This window comes from Myotis myotis, unplaced genomic scaffold (assembly GCF_014108235.1).
Source record: "Myotis myotis isolate mMyoMyo1 unplaced genomic scaffold, mMyoMyo1.p scaffold_m19_p_9, whole genome shotgun sequence".
In the NCBI taxonomy this organism is placed as follows: Eukaryota; Metazoa; Chordata; class Mammalia; order Chiroptera; family Vespertilionidae; genus Myotis; species Myotis myotis.
The window spans coordinates 78,823,648-78,851,359 of record NW_023416401.1 but is presented as its reverse complement, the minus strand read 5'-3'; the positions used below and the strand labels follow the sequence as shown (position 1 = coordinate 78,851,359).

General features: G+C 39.2%; 1 protein-coding gene across 7 annotated transcripts in view; it reads right to left on the bottom strand.

Annotated features, from left to right (window-relative positions):
* Positions 1 to 27,712, bottom strand: part of XRN2 (5'-3' exoribonuclease 2) — an 87,550-nt gene that overhangs the window by 39,085 nt on the left and 20,753 nt on the right. For 5 of the 7 annotated variants that reach the window (XM_036321215.1, XM_036321217.1, XM_036321212.1 and 2 more), the window contains 15 exons: positions 26,666 to 26,777; positions 24,916 to 24,974; positions 24,750 to 24,839; positions 23,306 to 23,378; positions 23,116 to 23,166; positions 22,455 to 22,612; positions 15,767 to 15,841; positions 15,547 to 15,680; positions 15,392 to 15,449; positions 15,201 to 15,308; positions 11,369 to 11,413; positions 8,399 to 8,527; positions 4,344 to 4,462; positions 1,673 to 1,808; positions 55 to 162 (listed from right to left, as the gene is read on the bottom strand). In XM_036321215.1, the coding sequence (XP_036177108.1) occupies positions 55 to 162; positions 1,673 to 1,808; positions 4,344 to 4,462; positions 8,399 to 8,527; positions 11,369 to 11,413; positions 15,201 to 15,308; positions 15,392 to 15,449; positions 15,547 to 15,680; positions 15,767 to 15,841; positions 22,455 to 22,612; positions 23,116 to 23,166; positions 23,306 to 23,378; positions 24,750 to 24,839; positions 24,916 to 24,974; positions 26,666 to 26,777 (1,455 nt within the window). Of the gene's footprint in view, positions 1 to 54; positions 163 to 1,672; positions 1,809 to 4,343; positions 4,463 to 8,398; positions 8,528 to 11,368; positions 11,414 to 15,200; positions 15,309 to 15,391; positions 15,450 to 15,546; positions 15,681 to 15,766; positions 15,842 to 22,454; positions 22,613 to 23,115; positions 23,167 to 23,305; positions 23,379 to 24,749; positions 24,840 to 24,915; positions 24,975 to 26,665; positions 26,778 to 27,712 lie in introns of those variants that run through there. The other 2 variants (XM_036321214.1, XM_036321218.1) reach the window with 2 other exon arrangements.

Sequence of the window (27,712 nt, the reverse complement as noted above, 5' to 3'; positions counted from 1 at the left end):
TTTTATCTAAGCCAAAATTCTATGAATTTAATGGCTCTAAATAATTAAGCTTACCGGTTTAGTGCCCTTCTCAAAATCAGAAGGCAAGTCCGCAATACCTTCAAAGTCTGAAGCAAATGGTGCATAATGGAACGGGTAATACCACTTCCAGGAAGCACAGCCCTCAAATCATTAATAACAAAACAAAAACAAAAATCTATGTTAATGATAGTCACAAATACAAACAAAAATTAGAATATTAACACACAACTTCTAGTATATATTCCATATATTAATTTTTTCCCACAAGTCCTAAAAGTTATTTTGATTAAATCTGAACTTTCTGCAAAGCATCTATAAATATTTAAAAGCCTATGCTAGTTGTCCCTCTGACCATTCGACCATTTGCTATGACATGCATAGACCACCAGGGAGCAGACACTCCAGCTGGTAGGTTAGCTTGCTGTTGGGGTCTGGCCTATCGGGACTGGGCGAGACGGGCCAGACACGCCCTGGTCCTGTGGTCCCCCTCTGGCCTCTAAAATATTTCTTCTAATTAATTTCCTCTTAATGTGCATGAATACGTGCACTGGGCCTCTAGTCTTTAATAATGAATTAACACCAAAATTTGTATTTAGACACAATATGGTTATGATTTTTAGCCTTAAATGTGTTTCAAGGCATTTCTCTACAACTCTAGAGCTGCCATTATCAAATATAATGAAGAGCAGCTGCAGCTTACACTTACTTGAGCCTATTTGGGTGGGTAAGGAACATCACTGAAACAGAGGTTGAGAGTAAAACAGCCAAAGTTTCATTTTACAATTCCCTATATTTTCATGTGACTTTCTCTTTACCATAAAAATACTTAAGTATACCCATTGAAAAGAAAACAAAAGCAAGTAATGAGGAGTCTTCCTGGTTTTTGACTCTGTGGCTAATAAATTAAAATCTTAACACTTTAAGAGCCCAGCCTGTTTTGTCCTCGAGATGGAAAGTATAGTGTCAGTCACCGGTGACTGACAGGGCATTTAACGTGTTAAAGGTAGGAGTAAAACATGAAATTAGAATATTTTACGATCAATACTATATTACTGTTTAGTGCATTAAATTACTTCCTACTTACCAACAAACTTCATCTACTCCCAGGTCACACCAAACTTAACTTGCTTCATTCTCAGAGTATAAAGCCATATATTATCTAACAGTATTATATCCCCTATGTTTACATAATCTCTCACCAGTCTGACATCTCAATTATTGAAGGTTTTCAGTCAGATGGAGATTACTCCAATTAGAATGCACTTCATGTAACATCACTACATTACATGGAGGCAATTATATCATGCAAATTCCTTTCAAATTCTTACTAGCATTTTCCAGTTTTCCTTTGTTCAATCATTTAGTGATTAGTAGTTATTCAGTTATTTTTTTTTAAAAAAACACACCAAACTTTAATCACATGAAAGCCAAAGTATACTCTATCACACAATTTAATGCTAAAATCCTTTAATGAAACCCAAATTAGCTTTGTTTATATACTAACATTTAAGGAACTTTACAAACAAGTATTATTTAAGGTTATGAACTTCTAAATAGGAAACTTAAAAAAGGAAGAATGGGCTTAATTTCAGAATATATCTCAATAATATACACTATTATAATATTTTAGAGAAAAATATTCTTTTTGTACCTGGTAATAATATCGAAGAACCCAGCAGAGCCCTTCAACATAAGATTGTACAACTTTACGACGAAATTTCTCATCAGCCGCGTCAACATCAAATTTGTTCTTGTAGTACCGCTGTTTCCAACCAGCTTCCCATAGCCTACAAACCAGTCAAAGCCAGTTTACATCGACTAAATACACTTTCAGTAATTATCTACCAATTTATTGGCCAAATCAATGTATATTTAATATCCAGGTGAAACGTAAATGAGTTTAACAGTAATGCAGCACAACTTCACTTAGTTATTTCTAAAAAGTCCACTTTCCCAGGATTTATTATCAACTTAAAGATAGCTAAACATCAAAAACCAAACACAAACTAGTAATACCATTATAAAACTACATTTAAAAAAAGAACAACCATTTATTAAACTACTTTAATAACACCTGTTTGCTCAAATTTTCATACTGTTTTACATGTAGTTTTAGACTGTGGGACAATTCTAAAACTACATTTTAAATTCAAATACTGAAATTTTATATTGATCAAGTTCTGCAGTTTAAAACATATTTAAACTGTACCCAAACAGTCAAATTACTTTTTAGGAAATGACTAGCACGATTCATTTTTTAAAAGGCAAAAAGTGGTTTATAAAAACCATTTCTGGGAACCAAGCAGAAATTATATGTATACCTACTCTATCCTTGGGCCACCTTACCCCTTTCAAATAAGAGGTGCTGTTGGCTTAAGGTATGTATGTACGTTCTACTACCGAGAAGCAAGTCAATCGATTCACTAAATTATCGCTAATCACCAAAAAAAGTAATGTAAAAACCCCTATTTTAACCCAAAGCATATGTTTTTTTAAGTACTCATTTCTCATACTCTGAGAGATTTAAACATTTTATTGAAGGAACACAAAAAAAGCCAAAAAAGCCCTAGCTGGTTTGGCTCAGTGGATAGAGCATCGACCTGTGGACTAAAGCGTTGGGTTCAATGCCAGTCAAGGGCACATGCCAATCAATGATTCTCTCTCATCATTGATGTGTCCATCTCTCTCTCCCCCTCTCTCTCTTCCTCTCTAAAATCAATAAAAACATATTTTAAAAAAGCCCCCCCCCCAAAAAAAAACTTTAAACACACACACACACACACACACACACACACACACACCCCAAAAAAAAAAAAAACTACACCAGCACAGATCAAGAACATCAAAATGATTCTCCATTTAAGAGCTATTTTCTACCATGTACCAGATCTTACAAATTGCAGTCGTGTTTCAGAATACACCATATCAATTTTAAGTTCTCACACTCAAAGTATTCATAGAATATCAGTAGGAGAAATATCTACTATCCATAATGTGGATTACCATTATTTACAGGAAATATCAATGAAATAAATGCTAAAAACTCCAAACATTTCTTTTTGTTATTAATCCTTACCTGAGGATATGTTTCCATTGATTTTTAGAGAGAGTGGGAGAGGGAGAGACAGAGAAACACTGATGTGAGAGAGACACATTGATTGGTTGCCTACTGCATGCTCGGGAATCAAACGGTGGACCGCTCAGTGCGAGGGTCAATGCTCTATCCATTGAGCCAAACTGGCTAGGGCCAAACATTTCTTGATAGAAGCATTTCTACCTTGATTATCCTCAGCAACAGGATTAAACAATAAAGTTCTAAGTAAATCAAGTTAACTATTAAGCTGGTATTAAACATGATGGCTACACAGTAAAACCAAAAGCACTCTAAGAAGAAAGTCCAGAGTTATAAAATCAGAGAATAAAAACTCAGATCAGGTAAACGTTCCAGTACAAGTCACCCCAGATCTCAGAATCTAATATCAAAGAATATTAGAAAAATGCAGTATCATACATGACACTTGTGAAGTTTCTTATCATAAATACAAACATACCAATCATGTCCCATAAAAGCAGTATGAGCTGTGGACCACTATTGTTTGTTTAACTGTGAAATTTATCATTTTGCTAAATTCATGAGTTTCAATTATTGAGATTGTTGGTCTTTTATACTTGGAGCCTAGGCTGCAAACCTGGATTTAATTACACAGAGGCTGTTAAACTTACTATATAATGACCAAAAACTTCTGGATAAATTAAATAATCAAAGTTTCCTATTATAAATTTTAAACAGCTAAAGGGAAACTTCTCTGCCATGAAATATAATTGTGCATATGCAAGTTTGTGGTTGTAAAATATATACATTTATTTCTTAACCAAATGTCGTTTGTTTATTTCATTTTGAGGAATAACCTTTTCAAATGAGAAGATTAAAGCAAACTATATTAAGGTATCCAAGTGTAACTGAACTTAGTAGGTTAAGCAGCTTGAAAATTTAATCTCAAACTGGTAACATTCAGATCACATAGTCAGAGCTAAACACCTCATGTCTAGCCGACCAAGTGCTTGGTCTCAGAGGGAAAAGTGGTTTGGAGGACAAAAACCTGCACGCATACTAATCTAGATACTTAGTTTTAACAGCAATAGTAGCTTATATATCTCTCTGGAATTTACTGACTAGTTTAAACCTTCACATTAATTACTGTGGATAAAAAGATCACAGGCAAGCATCTGCAGGCACTGCTGCTCTAAGCTAAATAGCATTAATTATACCACATCTATTTCAGCAATTTGCTAACAAAATGCAACCAAAATAATATCTTCACCTGACATTATCCTCTGGCTCAGGTTCACTGTCACTGTCATCTGCTTTTCGCTTCATTCCTCCTAACGGAGATGGGGAACCATCAGAAGTGAAACTTGTATTAGGAGATACTGAAGGACTCTGCAGACAATTAGAGCATTACAGAGACAGGATTTAATTATTCACTTCACATAAGAAGTCACATCAAACTGTTACCACCATGTTTCATGATACCACTTTTTCTTTAAGTTATCAAATAGATATGGTAAATATATTTAGAAAATACAAACACCAATCTTGGCCTACTTCACCTCCCCCCAAACAAGTAATATAGTACCAAGCTTACTCTTACACCAAAAAACAAAAAAACCCTGAACATTCTTTGGATAAAAACCGCTTCAAAATAAAAATTTAATTTTATACACTTTTAAAATTCTAAGACGAATATTTTTTTCTTTGGTGGTCCCCTCATGCTACAAAGTTATGATCACATTCCACTGATTACATAACAAAGTTGTAAATGGAAAAAACATATATGTACATAAATTCATAACAAATAACACATTAAAAAGTCAATACTAAAAAAAAAAATACTGGTGAGAATAAAGTAAAATAAAATGTTCTAACTAGTACAACCACTCTGAAAAGCAACCGTCTATAATAATAAAAGCATAATATGCAAATCGACCAAAACAGGCTAACGGCAGATGACCATCCGGACAACGTTCCGTTTGGAGTCGGGGCTGCGATGGTGGCCGAGGCTATGAAGGCCTATTCTTGCATGAATTTCGTGCATTGGGCCTCTAGTTTAATAATAAGACTCTGTCAGGTAACTGTTAAATTATTTTACATATACTGTTTTAAAATTCAATGCACAAATAAAAATCTACTAGTCATCTTAGAAAAATGTAGATTTTATTTCAGAGTTAGATACCACTTTAAAGTATTATCAGTTTTATCTTCTTCTATACCTAACTCAATGAACACAGTAGCACCCTAAAGTATCTTAATATTTAATTTAAAAATTGTAATCTTCTGCAACTTTACGTTGTGTGTTAAATGACCAAAAACATAAGTGGCAGAAAAGATTTCCATGGTAAAGGTATTCTTCTGTTATTCACAGTATACTAGATATTTCAAGTAAATTAAATTATTTTTAAAATGAGAACTGAGTCTCTCTCTTTTTTAATTTATTGATTTTAAAGTAGAGGAAGAAAGGCAGGGGGAGAGAGAGAAGGAGAAAGGAAGAGGGGGGGTGAGAGAGAAAGAGAGGGAGGGAGAGAGGGAAAGAGAAAAGGAGAGAGAGATCAATTTGTTGTTCAACTTATTTATGCATTCATTGGTTGATTCTTGTATGTGCCCCGACCAGGAATTGAACCTGCAACCTTGGTGTATGGACACAACGCTCCAATCAACTGAGCTACCCTGCCAGGACTAAGGAGGCTCTGTTAATACTATAAATAAAACCTTAGTATAAAGGCAGTTCATAAAATAGGCCAAGAAAAGTTACCACAAAGTAAAATTATATTTCATAGAGTATATAACACTTCCCTTTTTAAAATGTGTAATATCAATTTTATCATGATACTATATGGCCAATACTATAAAAAAAAAATACACCAATAACAATAAATTCAGGAAGGAACTGTTGTACTTGGAAAATGAGATGGGTATTTTTAGTCAGACAGATCTGAGTTTGAAATACCAAATCCAATCTTTACTGAATGTATGGACCTGGGCAATTTATTTAACCTCTGTCAGCCACTGCTTCAAATGGGGATGATAATGTTCTATCTCTTTACAGGTTATTGCAAGGATTAAATAAAACAATACATGTGAAAGACCAATAACATACTGCCTGCTGGCACCAAGTAGTTACCATTAATTAAGTTATCATTATTTTTTAAACCCAACACTAATCCATTTGGATCAAATTATGAGAATGATGTTCCTGTCAACTGTCTAAGTACAGAGTTGTTGTAAAAAGCAAACTTTCCCAAATTGACAAACAACATTTAAACTCTATCTTTAGATAAAAAGAATATACCTTCAAAAAAAAAAAAAAGGTGCTTGTTCTTCTTTAATACTAAATCTCTGCTGCTCTCCTTTCTGCTCTAGCTCTACTAGTAAAAGTATTCTTTCCTACTCCTATAGCCAGTTTGGCTCAGTGGATAGAGCGTCGGCCTGCAGACTGAAGGGTCTCAGGTTGGATTCCAGTCAAGGGCACATGCCTGGGCTGTGGGCTCCATCCCCAGTAGGGGGCGTGCAGGAGGCAGCTGATCAATGATTCTCTCTCATCATTGATGTTTCTATCTCTCTCTCCATCTCCCTTCCTCTCTGAAATCAATAAAAATATATATATTTTAAAAAGTATTCTTTCCTAAACATACCAGATTCATACCACCTCAAATTTCTTTTGAAAAAGCTATTTTTGCAATCAAACTTACTAAACTGAAACTGGTCACAGATATAATGAAACCACACTTCTGAATGCAACATTTAAAAACATATTTACATAATATAAATAAAGACACGAATAAAACCATATTTATGAGGAAACAAACCTATCTAATAGAACATTAACAAGGCAGACCATCAGTAGACACCAGTCAACTGAGACTAACACGCCCAAACATTTAGAAAAAATAAAACATAATCTTAAAGGCTCCCTTTAAATAAACTTCATGATTTTAAAGAAATTTCATAACTTCACTTCATAATTTTCTTAAACTTGGAACATTCAAGATGAAAATCCCTCCATGCAAAGACTCCAATAGAAACAATTGTGTCAAGTGGAATTAAGACAGGATCAAATAATCACCAATCTCTCCACTCCTATTTCCATGTCAGATATTAATCACTAATGGATCTAGTCCTGTAGAGTCTGAATATAGTTTTGGAATCCTTCTCAAAGCATGACAGCTGGCAAAGGTGAAACCTACTTGGCTGCCTGAGATTCAGAGAAAAATATTCTATCAGCCATATGGTGTTTGAGAATACTTGTCACTCTCAGTTCCTCTGAGGGGACTGTAGTCCCTTATAATCTTAAATAATGAACATCAGTTTTTTCTGTTTGACTCACGTGTCTCATTGCAATCCCTTTCACTGACCCTCCATATCCCATTCTGTTAATGGTGTAAGGAATAAGACAAGAAAACAAAAATCAAACAACAAAATACACAACAGAAACCTAGGCTGCTTCTCTCAAGAGGTGCAAAATCTCAGTTCTCAAATTTCAAATGTAAGGTCCTTAAAACTTTGAGGTGTGAATTTATGGCAAGACAAATCCAATCAGTCTCCTGATATGGCAAACATTCTCCTCATAGGATTGCCCTGTAATAAGGGATTTGAGCATCAATACAATAACTATCAGAATAATGAAATCTAAACATCCAAACTTAGGCTGTTTCCTTGGATATATCAAAGCAATGATTTACATACGAAACCAAACCTTACATACTATCTTGCCTTCTCTATAACACACTCTTTCTCTCATGCCTACTAGTCCAAAATAAGCAATAACTTTATCTGCCATCTGTGAATGTTGGTTGGTAGTCTGTTTCCTCACTCCTATTGCTGCCATGCCCATGTGCTCTGAGCCCATGGTCTGTTGCTACTATTACAGAGAGCTGAGTTGGAGAGTAAGAGTTTAGGCAGTAAAGAGTATCTATAGTATTCGAAAAATTGAGGAATACTATTCTCCAAAATGACCCTGACTGATCCCTGGAAGGAAAGGGGAAATAGGCAGCAAAACCCACCCATCTCTCTTGCTCCAGCTATGAGACGTTTGCATGTCCAAGTGATACTTCCAGCACCATCACCACCTAGTACCTTGGTCTCATTTAAATCACTGCAACCACTTAGCTATCTATACTTTATCCATTTTCTTTCTTTCATATTATTTAGATATTTTCATACTGATAAAAATAAACTTAACATAATTAAAAATATCGTAAGGCAAAAGAAATAGAAAAAACTATAAAACAACTCTAGGGTAAGTGATAAAATTTACACACAACTGCAAAGGACATGTGATAGTCACCACTCTTCAATGCCACATAAGAGTAGGTCACTTACAGAGTTATTCTGCATCCTCATTTCATAGGCTGCTTGTCTCGGATTATTGGCTACTTGAGAACCTGAATTTCTTGAACCCAAGGCATGAGGAGTCAATATTCCACCAGGAGTGAAAGCTGGTTGATCTCTCTAACATAAAAGGAAATAAATGTAGAAATTAAAATTAAATGACAACACAGATGACAGGAAGAAAAGAGGGCAACAAAATAGAGTCCCCACTGTAAGCACTTAAAAAGTGAAAATGGATTTCCATTCACATTACATAGTTGTTGACACTTTGATCTGATTGAAACTTACCCTATAAATAATAGTCTGCAATATTTAACAACTCTGAAAGTACAAATAACTCACTGTTCTGATATATACAGAGAATCTATCCCAGCTAATTAGGCTAATCTATTATGTTTATGTAGAATTTCAGAACACATTCAAGACAAAAAAAAACAAGTCAAGAGTTTGATTTATACTTAGAAATACAACTTTTATTTACTCTTCACTTTCCTAGAATTAATTCACTTTCCAATTAATTAGAGTTATGACTAAAGCTGTAAAAGTTAACAATCATGGCTGACTGATACAAGAGAGATTTTTTAAATAGACACTGACTGAAAGAAAATAATTATATAGAGGGTAGAAAATAAATATGCCCCTCCCATTCTAAGTGATTTTGAACCTACTTGCAATATTAAACAACTCTACTTGTTTTCTTTTCTAAATTCCTGAAATTGCTCGATTCCAACAAAATCTACACTAATAAAAGAGAAAAATGGTAATTGGTGTACAACCGCTACCCTTCCCATTGGCTAATCAGGGCAATATGCAAATTAACTGCCAGCCAAGATGGCGGCCGGCAGCCAGGCAGCTTGAAACTAACATGAGGCTTGCTTGCTTCATTGACGGAGGACTCCAACGTTCCCCGCCTGCCGCTGCAGGCCTCTGAGCTGCAACTCTAAGCAAGTATGTAACAAATATAGAAGCTAAACAAAACCCCAGAAACCTGCTTTAGTCCGCCGGGCTTCAGCCAGCAGGATCGCAACATTGTAAGCAAAGGCCAGAAACCTACTTTCAGCAGCGGAGGCCTAAGAGCTGGAGCCAAGCCTCAAAGCTAAAGCTGGCCCAGAATAAAAATTAAAAAAAAAGAAAGAAAAAGGAAAAAAGGAGCGGTTGGGAGCTTCAGTTACCTGCCAGCCTGAAAACAGCCCTCAGCCCCTCACCCAGACTGGCCAGGCACCCCAGTGGGGACCCCCACCCTGAAGGGGGTGTGACCAGCTGCAAACAGCCATCATCCCCTCATCCAGGCTGGCCAGGCACCCAAGCGGGACCCCCACCCTGATCCAGGGCACCCTTCAGGGCAAACCAGCCGGCCCCCACCCGTGCACCAGGCCTCTATCTTATATAGTAAAAGGGTAGTATGCCTCCCAGCACCGGGATCAGCGGAGCTGAGAGGCTTCCCGGCACCGGGATCAGCGTGACGGGGGCAGCACCCAAACCCCGATCGCCCTGCGGCTCTGTGTGTGACAGGGGCGGGGCCACAACCTCCCTATCGGCCCTGCTCTGTTCGTGACAGGGGAAGGCGCCCCAACCCCCTGATCAGCCCTGCTCTGTGCCTGATAGGGGGGAGCTCCCCAACCCCGATCGCCTTGCGGCTCTGTGTGTGGCAGGGTGCGGTGCCCCAACCCCCTGATCAGCCCTGCTCTGTGTGTGACAGGGTGCGGCGACCCAACCCCCCCCCCCCCCCCCCCACGGGCCCTGCTCTGTGTGTGACGGTGTAGAGCTATAACCTCCCCATCAGTCCTGCCCTGAGTGTGAGAGTGGCGGCGCCCCAACCCCCTGATCGGCCCTGCTCGGTGCGTGACACGGTACAGAGCCCCAACCCCCCTGATGGGCCCTGCTCTGTGAGTGACAGGGGACAGTGCCCCAACCCCCTGATTGGCCCTACCCTGAGCATGACTGAGGGTGGCATCAAAACCTCCCGATCACCCTGCTCTGTGCATGACAGGGGGCGGCGCCCCGACTCCCCAATCGGCCCTGCTCTGAGCCCGACCAGGGGCTGCACCTAGGGATTGGGCCTGCCCTCTGCCACCCGGGAGCAGGCCTAAGCCAGCAGGTCGTTATCTCCTGAGGGGTCCCAGACTGCGAGAGGGCACAGGCCGGGCTGGGGACCCCCCCTCCCCCCCAAGTGCACAAATTTTTGTGCACCAGGCCTCTAGTATAATAATAAAAGGCAGTCCCTAAACTCCATGAGTTTAAAATCTAGTAAGGAAGATAAGAAAAACAAGAACTAAAGAAGTTAAGCATGCAATTAAGAAAACAAATATCACTGCAAGAAGCCCCAGAGCGAAAAGAACTGCTCCACCTAGTCTATGAGCAGAAGAAATAGAGACTTTGTAGAAAAGGTAAGATGTGAGGGAGTCATGAAGTAAAAAAATCCATTTGAAGGTACCAAATGAAGGCAGTGATCTGAGTCTGGAGGTACATGGTGTATTAAGAAGGCAGAAGGGAAAAAGCTGGGCAGGTAGAATTAGACCAGATCATCGTGCACTCTGCATGCCAGATGAAGATAAAACTGTATTCTGAGGAATCTAAGGAGTTACTGGTGATTTCTGAGTACAGAAACAACAAAGTTTTGAGTGTCATGTTCTGGGAATACTAACCTGACAATGATGTAGACAAAATTTAACTTTCAAGAGGATACAAAAGGTTAACTGTTTTTATTACAAAAGCAATACCTGATTAGGATAAATGCCAACCACCCCCTCCTGCCCACCAATTGTATCCCTTCAGATGCTTGAAAAAGGACTTCTTTACTTTCAACCCCAGCATTCTTTCTCCATGTAAGAAGGCAGCTGGGGGAGCACTATGCCCCTATCCAACCCTTACTGGATAAGAAATAAAAAGCTATTGTAACAAACATTTTCCTTCCAAACTGTAAGTCATGCTATTGCCAATCTTATATTAATTAAAACTCACCTTCATTCTCTTTCTTTTTTCTTTCTGTCGTCTTCTAAAACTGTCCTAAAAGTATAAAATCCACATATTCTGTCAAATAATTACACAAAAATGTAAGAGTTAAACATTACCAGGAATGATTTGAGAGACAATTAAAGTTTTTAAAGGAAGACCCCAGAAACCTAGGTACATAATTAAACTAGGTAATAGACTATATGTTTAAAGTGCTGCTTATCAGAACTTTAGATGGGTAGAGAGCATTCTATATTTAGGTACAATTTAATTTTCCTCTTAATTTTTTTCAGATGGTTTTTATATCATTCCAGGAAAGAATGAAAGACTCATGATAAAAACTACTGGCTCTACCCTGGAGCGAACAGGCTACCAATGTGGAGAAGATACAAATAGAAAAACAAAGAATTCTTAAGCTGTAGTTGAAGTCAGTTAATAACCAAGATGTCAGTTTAAAAATATTGAGAAGACAATTTAATAGCGAGCCTCTGTTACCTAAAAAGGGCTTGACAATTTCTAACTCTGTAACATATATGACACAGTGGGTAAAGAGAGAAGTGGGCTCTATGCAAACACCACCCACACCCCCGGACTCTAAAAAGTCAATTTAATTAAAGGAAGGACATTCAGATGTTCACACTGCTTATTCTGGGCCAATTTTAACTCATAGGGAAGGGTCCAGACTGCATCATCAAGTTTTCAAAATGTAGCCGTGATTTCAACTGCATAGGGTTTGGGGTTGATGTTGCTTCCTCATCAGTTGCTCAGACCATTTTTCAACTGTTCAGACAAAAGGCCTAGGACTCAATCTTGATAGCTTTTTCTCACACCTAGCATTTAACCCATTAGCCAATCCCATTGGTTCTATCTTCAAAATATGCAGAATCCAACTAGCTCTTGTCACCTCCACTACAACTATACTAGCTCCCTTGGACCTGACTTCCTGCTTCTATCTTTGCCTCCATACAATGAGTCTCAATATTACAGCTAGTGGCCCTTTGATAATCTTGTCACTTTTATACTCAAACCCCTCCAGAGTGAAAGCTAAAGTCCTTATAATGACCTGTAGGGTCCTGCCAGATCTGGCCTGCCATCATCTTTCCGATCTCTTCTCTGCTCCTGCCACACTGGCTCCTTGCAGTTTTGTGAACATCTGGGTATGCTTCTACCGAGCCTTTCCACTGGCTATTCCCTCCATCTGAAATGCTCTTCCTGCAAATGTCTGCATGGTTTACTCCCTCCCATCCTTCAGGTCTTTATTCAAAGTCATCTGTGGGCATGGCACCCCCTAACCACCTTTTCTAGAATTGCAAGCTACCTATCACCACCTTCCCAGCTATTTCCTCACCTGCTTTAATTTTCTTCATGGCAGTTATCCCTAACACATTACACAATTTACTTAAGCTTTTGTGCTTATCATTCATCTCCCCCAGAAGAATGTCAGCACTGCAGGGTTAGAAATTTTTGTGTTTTTTTGTTTTGTTTTGTTTTGTTTGTTCTATCAGTTAACACTCGAATACTATCAGGCACATGGTAACACTTAATAAATATTTGCTGATAAACAGACAATATTTCTAAGGTTAAAAGGTTAAAGGGCAAACCTCAAAGCTCATAAAACAAAAAGCATCACATTTACCTAATTGCTCAATTTAAATAATAAATATTGATGCATGCCTCTTCTACTATCTGTTCTGCTAGTCAGTTAAATACCTATTTCTAAGAGTGGTAGTCACACCTATGCACAATAGGTCCATCTGGGTGCTATCAACTCCTTTGGAAATCTGTCAAAAGTGGACACACTTTCCAAAAAAATACATAGCACCATATACTTTTAAATGGAATTTCTGAGAGTTCATAAATTCCGCCCCCCCCGCCCCCGCCATGCCCAACCATACTGATGGATATCATATGATGTCAATGACACCAAAAAGACCCAAAGTTTTAAAATGTCCTTTTTGTCAGGCTGCTGAAAACCATTATTAACTAAATCTGAAGCACTCTGGTATCTATCAAATCCCATATAACCTGCCCTAATGCTAAATATCACCAATATTTAACAGTGTAAAGTCTGCTAAAGCCACATAAAAAGACTGTTGTAACATGAGGCTTTTACACCAAGCAGTACACACCACATATAGTTTTTTCTTAAAACATAAATGGCAGTAGGTCAAGTGGAGCCACTATAATTGTTGAAGACTTATTTAACAATGGCTGTCCTGGTAGACATTTGGTATCCCAGACAAAGTTAGTTCTGTTATTTGAATTTTACATATGAAAATTTCTTGCCATCACAGAAGATTACCAAATACCAAAAGCTTTGGATTGCTTACAATCCACTCACTCTTTTACTTAAAATGGTCCTCCAAATTCTAAAATAAGAGATCACTAGCTACAGTATACAAAATTGAAGAAAATATGAAATCTTGTCAGATACAATGACATGTTGTAATGTTAGGAGATCATGAAGCAATACAGCAATATTATGTTGCTATTTGCTTAAAATTGCCATATGACTTTTTATAAAATCAGTTCCCAAAAGGATTTCCTTCACTCTTATCTGCTACTATTATCTGCTCATTTTACCCACTGCTTGCCTCCCTTGCCCCTCCCCCACAACCCACTCAGCCTCCAAGCTGCTGCCCCTCTCCCACACTCACTCCCCAGGGCCTCTGAACCCCTGGCTGCAGACTAGGGGCCTGTGCATATCTGTCTCCTCTCTTCAGGTATTTCCTCCTATCTCTCTAGAACTGGCTCCTCTTTCTCCTTATATGCCCACATGTCTCGAGGTTTCTGTTGGAGGCACTTTCACTCCATACAAGCTCCCAGGGATTTCAAGTTCACACTTATGACTTGAAGTACCTCCTAGTCGCTAATGGTTCTCAAATCTCCTTTAAAAAAAACTTCTACTCTGAGCTTTACACATATCAATCAAATTGCTTTCTGGGCTTTTCTCCTTTCAGGTGTCCTGAATGCTTGAGGTATCACTCAAACTCAGTATCTCCAAAATGAAATTTGACTTCTACCTTGTCACCACCCTAACCTGCTCTACCCTCAGTACTTACTATGTCAGTAAATGGCACCAGCAAACTCAACTGTCCAGGTCAAAACCCCAAACTTCTCACCTAAGCCCTCCACACTATCAGATGTAATCAATTCCTAAGAGCTTTGTTTCCCACTTTTAAAAAAATCTTTATTGTTGAAAGTATTACATATGTGCCCTTATTTCCCACACTGACCTCTTCTAGCCTGCCTCCACACACTTGGCCCCAGGCCTTCATCACCCTATGGTCTGTGTCAATGGGTTATGCATACAAGTTCTTTGGTTGATCTCTTCCCACCCATCTACCCACCCTCCCCACCTTATTTCTCTCTTTTAAGTTTAAATTTCTTACTCAAAGCTGCAACCCTCTGCCTTGGCTGATGCAATCCAAATCACACCCCCTACATTCTACTACCAGAGTACAAAGTTCCTAGCTCTTAACCTGTCTTCCAGAGCATAAATATTTCCTATAAACATGGCAGCTCAATCCCAGCATTCTTGTAGCCTTAGAACCCTCATTTAATATCCTACTGATTAGACAGGTGTTTAGATTTCTATCTTAAGAATATGAAGAGAAAAAAAATTACAATGCAACTCACAGTGTACAACATATATAATTCCACAAAGCAAGCATCAAAACCTTTATAAAATAATGAAAGCACTACCACTCATGATTACAGTGATGTTCTATACACTATAATGATATAACAATGCACTCAAAGAGGTTAAAGTACAATCACAGGATCATCACAGCCTATTAGAGACAGGAGCAATTTAGCTACTGCAATAGAAACACTTTACCTCATCATCCTTTCTCTTTTTAAAAATGCTATCCTCAACTTCACCAACTGCTAACATGATCATCTGTACTCTTTGCAGATTGACATAACCACTTTCTGTAAGGTAACCCTGTAAGTAATAAAATACATGTAAAATGACCTTCTTATAAAAGCAAATACTTCTGTTTTAAAATTATTCAAGAGTAAACTTACCCCAGTTTTGTGTACCACATTTTTGTATATGTTGACCAAACGATCAATTGCACCTTCCCTGCCACCAGGAAACAAATATTATACATTAGGACTAGTATGCACTGTAAAGGCAAGGAGGCTAAAGCAAGTCTTAAAACCCACAAAAACACACATACCTAATTTCTAACGATGGCAGATGAGGAAGAAAGTCATTTCCCACAAAGAAGCACATGAAGACCCAGTCATCAATGCTCCTCTCAACATCAAATGTGAATGGAAGGCTGGCCATGGTGAGCTCTCTTTCCAAATACTACAACCAAAAAGGAACATTGGCATTAAAGCTATTAAAGGCACACTTCTCTTAGAGTACCAATTCCAATGATTATGACTACATACCTCACGAAGAACATTAAGACGAAGGAAGATAAACTCTCCCTCTGCGCAAGGAAGACTATCTGCAAGTTCATCGTGCTACAAGAAAGGGATCAAGGATTAAACATGTCCACTCTAAACTCTGTAAATTTTCAATCAGATAAATATGGCTTTTGTAAAAGCAGATCCATTTTAATACTCTATTTTTTAAAATAAAAAAAGAATTCACCATAACATCCTAAATAATAAAAGCGTAAAATGCAAATTGACCGAATGGTGAAATGACCGGTCGCTATGATGTGCACTGACCACCAGGGGGCAGACGCTCAATGCAGGAGCTGCCCCCAGTGGTCAGTGCACTCCCACAAGGGAAGCACCGCTCAGCCAGAAGCCGGGCTCATGGCTGGCGAGCCCAATGGCAGTGGTGGGAGCCTCTCCCGCCTCCGCTGCAGGCAGGCGATAAGGAGAGGTCCCGGACTGTGAGAGCCCCGGACTGCAAGAGGGATGTCTGCCTGCTAGCTAAGCCAGCAGGCAGACATCCCCTGGGGTTCCCAGACTACGAGAGGGCACTGGCCGGGCTGAGGGACCCTCCCTGCCACCCCTGTGCATGAATCTCGTGCACCGGGCCTCTAGTTTTGAAAATAAAAATTACCCATGATCCCAGTCACACTTACACCAAGGAGTAGCAAATGATTTTTTTGAAGGGGGACAGTAAATACTTTAGCTTATAGGGGTCATATATGGTCTCTTTCCCATATTGTTTTATGTTATATTTTTTTTGTTTTTTACAACCCGTTAAATGTATAAAAATCACTCTTAACTCATAGGCCAAATCTGCAATCCATTTAGGGCTGTAGTTTGCCAACTCCTTACCCACACACAACCAATATTAGCATTTTGATGTAAAGTCCTCTAGATCTTTCTCTGTAAACATATAGTATATTTCTTACCTACCTTTCTTCACTCAGCATGTCTTTTTTTTTTTTTTTTAGTATATTTTTATTGATTTCAGAGAGGAAGGAAGAGGGGGAGAGAGAGAGAAACATCAATGATGAGAGAGAATCATTGATTGGCTGCCGCCTGCACGCCCCACACTGGGGACTGAGCCTGCAACCCAGGCATGTGCCCTTGACCGGAATCAAACCTGGAACCCTTCAGTCTGCAGGCCGATGCTCTATCCACTGAGCCAAACTGGGTAGGGCTCAGCATGTCTTTTTAAAAGGTTCCATATATTAAAACAAAAACGCCTTTAGAAGGGACTGGATATAATCAAATAACCCAAAACATGTAGAAACTAGGAATAACTATAATATCTAAAACAAAAAGTTTAATATATTTGACTTGTAGTTCCTTTTAAGAAGCATAACCACTGAAAAAATAACTCTTACAAATAAACCATGTGTAATATGCATTACCTATAAGATCTAAGTCTCATGTAGATATGTTAGAAAAAGTGGAAATAATATAAGAGTATGTACATGCTCTTAAATGTTTATTTACTTAAAAACTTAAAATCTGATCATATAATTAGGTGGAGAAAAAGCATTTGACAAAACCCAGCATTCATTTATGATAAAAATTCTCAGCAAAGTGAGAATAGTGGGAACATATTTGAACATAATAAAGGCCACATATGATATACCCAAAGCCAACATCACACTCAACAGGAAAAAACTAAAGCCATTTCCCATACGATCAAGTTGTCCACTTCCACCACTTTTATTCAACACGAGAGGCCATATGCACGAAATTTGTGCAAGGCTGCCTCAGCCCTCACAGCCCTGGCTTCCTCTGGAAGGTTGTCTGGAAGAACGTCCGGACAGTCGTTCTGTTGTTCAGCCATTTGGCCAATTTGCATATTACACTTTTATTATTATAGATAGGTATTGGAAGTGCTGGCCACAGCAACCAAAACAAAAAAAAAGTCATCCAAACTGAAACAAGAAAACTGTCATTACTTATAAATGACATGACATAGAGAGAACACTAAAAATTCCACCAAAAAATTCCTCTTAAATAAATTCAATAAAATAGGATACAAAATTAATATTCAGAAATAATTGCATTTCTATCTATATATCTATATTAGAGGCCCGGTGCATGAATTCATGCATGGGTGGGGTCCCTTGGCCTGGCCAGCAATTGGGGCTGATTGGGGGGATCAGCCAGCCAGAGAAGGGACTGCAGGAGGTTGGCCAGCCTGGGGGAGGGACCACGGGAGGTTGGCCTGCCAGCTGGCGGGGTGTGGGGGGAGAAACCACAGGAGGTTGGCCGGCTGCGGGAGGTTGGCTGTGGGAGTGCACTGACCACTAGGGGGCAGCTCCTGTGTTGAGCGTCTGCCCCCTGGTGGTCAGTGAGCTCCCAAAGCGGGAATTCCACTCAGCTGACCAACGGGTGCCAGACGCTGGGCTCATGGCAGGCAAGCGCAGCTGTGGTGGCACGAGCCTCTCCCATGGACACGCCTCCTGCGCGCCCCTCCCTCCTCTGGCATCAGGACCAGAATCGGGATTGATTGGGCGCAAGCCGGCGGCTGCTTCTCCATCATGGGCGCACCAGTATCGTCCTAGGACAGGCACGTGGAGACCACAGCAGAGCGGCAGTGAGCCTACCAAGCAGTGGCGGCAGCAGGTACAGCGGGGCCAGGATGAGGGGGTTAGGACTGCCAGTTTCGGCCGAGCCCCGCAGGCCAGACTGAGGGACCCCACCGGTGCATGAATCTGTGCACTGGGCCTCTAGTATAGCAACAATGAACTATCAGAAACAGAATTTGAGAAAACAATCCCATCCACAATTGCATCAAAAGAAAATTAAATACCAAAGAATATATTTAACCAAGGAGGTAAAAGACCTGTACTCAGAAAATTACAAGACACTAATGAAAGGGATTGAAGAAAATAAAAATAAATGGAAACATATGCTGTATTCATGAATAGGTAGAATTAACATTGTTAAAATGTCCATACTACAAAAAGCATCTACAGATTTAACACAATCCGTATAGAAATACCAACAGCATTTTTCACAGACCTAGAATAATCCTAAAATTTAACATGGAACCACACAAAAAACAAAACAAAAAATAACAACAACAAAAAAAAAAACCACACAAATAGCCACAACAATCTTGGGAAAGAAGAACAAAGTTGGAGATAACATGCTACCTGATATCAAATTACACTAGAAGGCTACAGCAATCAAAACAACACTGTGCTGGCATAAAAAGACACGTAGATCAATGGAACAGAATAGAGTCCAGAAAAAGCTAAAGGAATCACCACCAAACCAGTATTACATGAGATGTTAAAGGATCTTCTTTATGAAGAAAAAAAAGATAAATAATATGAACAATAAAATGGCAGTAAGTACATAGCAATCAACAATTGAACCTAAAAAAACAAATAAACAAGCAGAACAGAAACAGACTCACAGATTCAGACAATGTTTTGACATTGCCAGACTGAGGGCGGGGGTGGGGGGAGGAGAAGGATGGGTGAAAAAGGTGGAGGAATTAAGAAGTTCAAATTGGTTGTTACAGAATAGTCATGAGGCTGTAAAATACAGCATAGGGAATATAGTCAATAACGTTCTAATAGCTATGCATGGTCTCAGATGGGTATGAGATTTATCAAGATTAACACTTAGTAAGTTATATGATGTCTAAATCATTGGGTGTACCTCTGAAACTAATACAATAGTGTATGTCACCTGTAATTAAAAAATGAAAAAGTATTTAAAAAATAAAATAAAATAAAATAAAATAAAAAAATGGGGCCGAAACCGGTTTGGCTCAGTGGATAGAGCGTCGGCCTGCGGACTGAAAGGTCCCAGGTTCGATTCCGGTCAGGGGCATGTGCCTGGGTTGCGGGCATATCCCCAGTGGGGGATGTGCAGGAGGCAGCTGATCGATGTTTCTCTCTCATCGATGTTTCTAACTCTCTATCTCTCTCCCTTCCTCTCTGTAAAAAATCAATGAAATATATTTAAAAAAATAAAAAAATAAAAAAATGGGCAAAGGACATGAGTAGACACTTCTCAAAAGAGGACATAGAGATAACCAACAGACATATGAAATGATGTTAAATGTCACCAGAGTAATAAAAATTAAAACCACAATGAGATTATCATCTCACACCTATCAGGATAGCTATCATCAATAAATCAACTAAGGCCGAAACCGGTTTGGCTCAGTGGATAGAGCGTCGGCCTGCGGACTGAAAGGTCCCGGGTTCGATTCCGGTCAAGGGCATGTGCCTGGGTTGCGGGCACATCCCCAGTAGGAGATGTGCAGGAGGCAGCTGATCGATGTTTCTCTCTCATCGATGTTTCTAACTCTCTATCTCTCTCCCTTTCTCTCTGTAAAAAATCAATAAAATATATTTAAAAAAATAAAAAAAATAAAAATAAATCAACTAAGAACAAAAAACAAATATTGGCCAGGACGTGGAGAAAGGGGAACTTTCATGCAAAATTTGCCGAATTGCAAATTGGTGCACCCACCATGGAAAGTACTTACAGTAAGGTGGCTCCTCAAAAAAATGAAAATAGCACTACTGCCTGGCCAATGTGGCTCAGTGATTGAGCACTGACCCATGAACCCAGAGGTCCCTAGTTTGATTCCCGGTCAGGGAACATGCCCGGGTTGCAGGCTCAATCCCCAGGGGAGGGGGGGCAGGGGTAATGCAGGAAGTAGCTGATCGATGTTTCTATTTCCCTATCCTTCTCTCTTCCTCTCTCTCTAAAATCAATAAAACACACACACACACATATATATTTTTAAATATATTTTTATTGACTTTTTTTTTTTACAGAGAGGAAGGGAGAGGGATACAGAGTTATAAACATCGATGAGAAACATGGATCAGCCGCCTCCTGCACGCCCCCTACTGGGGATCGAGCCTGCGACCAAGGTACATGCCCTCAACCAGAATCGAACCTGGGACCTTTCAGTTCACGGCCCAACGTTCTATCCACTGAACCAAACCAATCAGGGCTATATATATATTTTCTAAAGTAGAACTACCTATGGCCCAGCAATTCCACTTCTGGGTATTTAGCTGAAGAAATCCAAAACACTAATTCAAAAAAATACATGCACCAGTGTTCACTGCAGTATTATTTATAACTAGAGGCCCAGTGAACGAATTCATGCACCACTGGGGTCCCTTGCTTGGCCTGCGGGATCAGGCTGAAACTAGCTCTCTGACATCCCCCAAGGGGTCCTGGGTTGCAACAGGGCGCAGGCCAGGCCAAGGGACCCCCACAGGTGCATGATTGGGGCCAGGGAGGGACTGCGGGAGGGCTTCAGGGTGTGTCCGGCCCATCTCACTCAGTCCCCATCGGCCGGACCCCAGCAGCAAGCTAACCTACCAGTCCAAGATCTGTTCCCTGGTGGTCAGTGCACGTCATAGCAAGCAGTTGAGCGGCCTTAGCATACTACGCTTTGATTGGTTTAACAGCTAAACGGCCAACCAGACACTTAGCATATTAGGCTTTTACTATATAGGATAGCCAAAATGTGGAAGCAACCAAGTGCCATTAATAGATAATTCAATAAAGTGCTACACATATGCAATATTTGGCCATAAAAAAAGAATAAAATCTTACCATTTTCAACAACATGGATGGACCTAGAGCAGTGGTTCTCAACCTTCTGGCCCTTTAAGTACAGTTCCTCATGTTGTGACCCAACCATAAAATTATTTTCATTGCTACTTCATAACTGTAATGTCGCTACTGTTATGAATCGTAATGTAAATATCTGATATGCAGGATGGTCTTAGGCGACCCCTGTGAAAGGGTCGTTCGACTGCCAAAGGGGTCGCGACCCACAGGTTGAGAACCGCTGACCTAGAGGGTATTATGCTAGTGAAATGAATTAGACAGAGAAAGACAAATACCATATGATTTCACTTATATGTGGGATCTAAAGAACAAAATAGACAAACATAGATACAGAGGACAAACTGAGGGTTGCCAGATGAAAGGGGGTTAGGGGGCTGAGTGAAAAGATCTAGAGATTAAGAAATGCAAACTGATAGTTAGAAAATAGGGGATGGAAAGTACAGAATAGGGTATACAGTCAATTATACCGTAATAACTATGTATGGTGCCAAGTGGGTAGTAGAATTATCTGGAGGATCAATTCATGAGTTATATAATTGCCTAACCACTATGCTGTACACCTGAAACTAAGATAAATATTGAATGTCAACTGTAATTAAAAAGTATAAAAAAAGATGTAAAAATATTTTTTAAATTCATTTTTATTGCTGAAAGTATTACAGATGCCCCCTTTTTCTCCCCCAATGACCCACACTGCCCCCCCACCCCTCTGCCCAGGCCTTCCCCACACTATTGTCTGCACCCATATGCTTATATGCATATAATTCTTTGGTTAATCTCTCTCCCCCCAAACCCGCACACCTGCCTTCCCTGAGATTCATCAGTCTGTTCCACGCTTCTATGTCTCAAGAACTATTTAAATAAAGACCTTTAAAAGATACATCTCTGTGAGAGGTAACAGAGTAGTAGGTAAAAAACTAATCAATCATAATCTCTATCCATCTTAAAAATGAGGCAACCTAAGTATATTTATTCTCATTGAATTGTACACTTAAATTGGTTAACATTTTATATTTTATTACAATAAAAAATATGTATATTTTATTGAATAAAATTTTAAAATGAAGCAACTATCACTTCAAATTCTTACCTTTCCCTTCTTTTCTCTTGGCAAACCTTCACAGTCCTTGACCTCGTGTCCAAACTGATTACAAAGACCACAGGGTTTGGGTTTGTTTGGTTTGAATTCTTCTCTAATAATGGTAAAGTTGGGTTCGTGTGTAGCAAGGCCGAGCATGATGAGATCAGCTATCAATAACAACAACAAACTGAACAGTGAGCACTTTGAGAAGATCCTTACCTTAATGAAAGGCACAGGACATCATCAAAAAAGTAAAGCCCAAAGCAAAGCAAAGCCCAAAGGGGCACCAGCACAAAGCAAAGCCCAAAGGGGCACACAAATAAATGGCAAAGCCAAAAAGCCTAACACTTCCTAGCAGTCCTCAGCCAACAAGATGTCCTCCAGATATATGTGGGCCTAGAATTCAGAATACCACTCACAGTCAACACTTGGAAATTTTCCATTTTAAAGTTATGTGCAGCAATATTAAAAGTTTTGATATAAAATATAAACATAGGTAAATTAATTACAGATTAAACAACTCAAAACTAATTCCACTCCCTCTCAAACATAAAATAAGCAAGGCATTTTAGAATTTCTAGGCACCAATGAGTAATCAACTATTATACATCAACCCATCAAGTTGCTTTGGTTTAATCCAAGAGAATCAAATCCCAAAAAGGAAACTTACCATCTGCTCCACATAGGCAATGATGAGTGTTTGGGTCATGGTTAGGCTGAGCTAAAGAGGGGAAAACATATATTTATATAAATACATTTTATACCAGAGAAATGTCGTATTTTACAAAATGCTTTTCATATAATGGCTTATCTTTCTTTCTAATAAAACATATAACAAAATATTTATAAATCAGTTTTACCTCTTTGTCTTCTAATGTAATCCATGATTTTATGTTCTCCTTCACCAGGAGCACTAGCATCTGATAAAATAACCTATAAAAAAAGTTAACACTTTCAGTTCATCCCTAATTTTCTAGAACAAAAATTAACCGAATTGAGTATCTTAAAAATAAATGGAAATAACTCATAAGATAGCATATTAATTGGAAATTTTTCTTAATAAGATGTGTGTGTGTGTGTGTGTGTGTGTGTGTGTGTGTGTGTGTGTAAACCATCCAAACTATTTCATTGATCAACTTATTACATGAAATAGCAAAAATGAAAATTTTGGGTCAAACTCAGTCATTAGAAAATCTGATCAGTTCTTAAGTTTTTACTACTCTCACCACTATCCAAAGACATAGCTCTGAACCATGTAAGTCCAGGGAGTAATCAATAAAAGATATCTATTAAATACAATTTGCCATATCTAATTAATAGGGGGTAGGGGACTTGTAAATCTGAAATTTCATAAAAATTCATTTATATTTTACTTAAATACGTAAAAGAACAGAGACATCATTATTATTATTATTTCTTTTTTTTTTATTTCTTGGTTAATCCTCACTTGAGGATATTTTTCCATTGATCTTTTAAAGAGAGTGGAAGAGAGAAGGAAAGAGAAAGAAACATCGATGTGAGAGAAACACATTGTTTGGTTGCCTCTTGCACCCACCTCGACCAGGACCCGGGCAGGGGAAGCCTGCAACCAAGGTACATGCCATTGACTGGAATTGAACCCGGGACCCTTTGGTCTGCAGGCCAACACTCTATATACTGAGCCAAACTGGCTAGGGCGACCACAGACATTATTTAAAGGCAGAGCCCACAACTTTAATCCTTAATGTAATTGTATTCTTTATTTTTAATTGATTTTTAAAAATAGGAAGGGAAAGAGGGAGAGAGAGGGAAAGAGCAAGAGAGAGTGAGAGAGAGAGAGAAACATTGATGTGAGAGAAACATGGATTGGTTGCTTCCCACATGCACCTAGATTGAGGATCAAACCTGCAACCTGGGCATGTGCCCCGAGCAGGAATCAAATTGGCAACTTTTCGGTGCATGGGATAGGTCTCAACTAACTGAGCCACAATGGCGAGGCCATAATTTGATTTTAATTCAAGAAATTTTCATTTATAAATTACTTTCATGTATACACACACACACACACACATTTTTAAAATCATAAATCCCATTTTATGGCTTCATAGTGATAAGAAGAGGACAAAACTGACATTGAGAGAAAATTCAACTTTTTAAAACTGGGCCATGAAAGGCATCCCATTTCCAATAACCCTGAAAACTTCTTTCCTCGGACAGTCAACTAGCATTTGTCGGGGGTGGGAGGACAAATAACATCAATCATACCAAAGTACAGCCTCAAATGATCACCCTAATCTTTCTAAAGAACCAAGATATGAAACTTACTGTCAAATTTTTCCACCCAGGGTCATTATTTAAACGATCAGCTATGTAATAGCGAAGACATTTAGCAAGATTGTCCATGAATTCAGTTCCCTAAAATGATAGAAGAAAATAAATTAACTGATCACTTAAGAGTCAGCAATAGCTAGCAAAGTATGCGATTACTTACTGGTGTAATACAGTTGCTATCAAATCTTTCTTTTATTTCCTCTGGAGGAAGAAAGCCACCTAAAGAAAAAGAGGCAATATTTTGTTCTCCCCATAAAAAGTGAGGTAAATTACTCAATATTAAGCCAGAACAACAATAGCAAAAAGTTCAAGAACAAAAGAAAGAGAAGTATTGTCACCTGAGGAACAATGTTTTCCCTTTGGGGAGAAAATAAGATTCCTCCCCGAAATTTAAATTAAGCTTAAAATGACTGTCAAACAATATACAGTAAACAAAAGATACTATGTTGTTATATAAAAATATTAAAATGCTGACGTTCTTTCTAATGACCTCTGTAACAGCTCTCTCTCTCACATACTCTCACACATGGGGTTTGGAGTTTTAATTCTGATATATTCTTTAAATAAAGGTGCCTTAGTAAAACAAATTAAAATGCTGATTCTATCACAGCTTTATATAAGAAATAAAATTGTCAACTAGACATTAAAAAAATCCCATTTTTCCTCTATATCACTGATTAGCTTCTTCATAATATCTTCAAGAAAGGAGACATGTCTAAAATCAAAGACAATCTGTTACAAATACAAACAAGTTTTATAGTATTAATTAAAAGCTGCAGCCAAATAAATATATACCTGTATATTTCCAGCAAATCAAAATAACTTAAAAATTTATCATAGCTACAGCCCTGAGCTGACTACACTACGATATTTATTTTTTTAACTGCCAAGTACACTCTCTCCTGCGAATAAATTATGGCTTTCCTGGTCTAGCACACTGCCTTATGTAACAAAATAACAAACAAATGATCCTGCTACAACACTTCCCATCTCATACACAGGTGTCTTGGGAGAGAACCAGTCCCAGTGGACATCAGCACTCCTGATCTTCTTCCTCTCTGAGACTTAGTCAACTCCTACCTATATTCCCATCAGGAATGTCAAGTCTTTGGGGGACTACAAAGATGACTGTCCTCCATTCTACTCGCCCCTCAAATGGGAAAACCCTGGGTACCTCATTGCCTCAGCATCTGGTAATCAATCTATATTGAAAGAGTTTCTCCCAGGCTTCCTCATATAGACCTCTGAGTTCTTAAGGGAAGCAATAAGCAGGCCACCAAGACTGATGAGGAAAATATTTCCAGAAATGTAGCTTTCTAACAATCCCCAGAGGAAAAAGAAACACTCTTAATTTATTTCTATTTTACAGATGTATAAAAGTTAGCTGAAGCCTGGCCAATGCGGCTCAGTTGGTTGAATGTCGTTCCATGCACCGGAGGTCACCAGTCCGATTCCTAGTCAGGGCACATGCCCAGTTTGTGGGCTCAATTCCCAGTAGGAAGAGTGCAGGAGGCAGCTGATTGATATTTCTCTCATCAGGGTTCCTCTCTCTCTCTCTCTCTCTCTCTCTCTCTCTCTCTCTCTCTCTCTCTCTGAAATCAATAAAAACATGTATTTTTTATAAAAAGTTAGCTGAAGAGCTGCATGTGCCCTGAAAGGCAATGAAATCAGAATTCCCTCCTTTTATTTCCAAGTTTCCCTTTAACTATAGTGTGGAAATGAACAAGCTTATTAATGGCAGTAAAGGGTTCCATGTACTACTTTTCTTCAACAGTGAACATAAATCTTCCTTGCATATCCTGGGATCCTAATTAAATTAAAGCTCTGCCTAATCATAAGAAAACACTGTCACCCCATCCCCTTCTCCATACATCTTATAAAAATCCAACTTCAAGGAGCATATTCTTTACCTTTTGCCAGTATTTCTTCCCTGACTCGCTGCTTCTCTACTGCTGCTTCCATTCCTTCTTTGGATGCTCTGAACCTCCTAGAACGCTGTTGATTCATTTTAGCACGTGGTGCCTGAAAAAATGTATTTCATATTCAAATAATACCATTCAAAATATTCACAACTAAATCTACATTATTTTGAATCAGTTGTTCTTGTAAAAGTAGTACACTAAGATGGAAAAGATAATATGTCTAACAATCCTATCTAATAAAGAGGGAAGATGCTAATTGACTCTCACGCTGTTGCAAAGGTGGCAGCGCCCACAGCCAATAAGGAGGGAATATGCTAATTGACTGCCATGCCCTCAAAGATGGTGGCACCCACAGCCACAAGATGAAGTCCCCCAGTCCCCGCCGCCCCCCAGGCTCCCAGGGCCGGCCCGAGGCTCAGGTAACCAGGGCCGACCGAGGCTTGCGCTGCTGGCAGTGGCAGCAGCAGAGGTGTGATGGGGGTGTCGCCTTCCCCTGATCGCCAGGTGGCCTCTCACCCCTGAGGACTCCTGGACTGTGAGAGGAGGCAAGCTGGGCTGAGGGACTCCCTCCCCGCCCCCCCCCCCCCCAGCCCACTCCAGTGCATGAATTTTCATGCACCAAGCCTCTAGGCCTTCCATAACAGACAATAGACCTGAGAACTTAAAAGTTGGACCAAAAACCGAAAAGCTGAGCTCAAATGGATAGACATCCTATGAAGCCATAGCACTTAACACTCAGCAGGACCCACAACCTAACATCAGTTTCACTGGGTTATGGTTTCTCCACAAGGAAAGCTCATTTTACTCAAAGACCCAGCCAGCAAACAAAGATAGTTTCTACAGAAGCAGAATCAGGAAGACCTTCCCTATGTCCAAACCTAAAAAGGATGGTCTCCAAATGGGATTCACAACGCCACATAAGAGCAATAGAAAAAAAAAGAAAAAGAAAAAAGAGAGAAAACTACTTCTTGGGTCTGTAAGACCCCATGGCACTTCTACTTTTTATTTCCCAGAATGAGGTTCACAACGACTGCT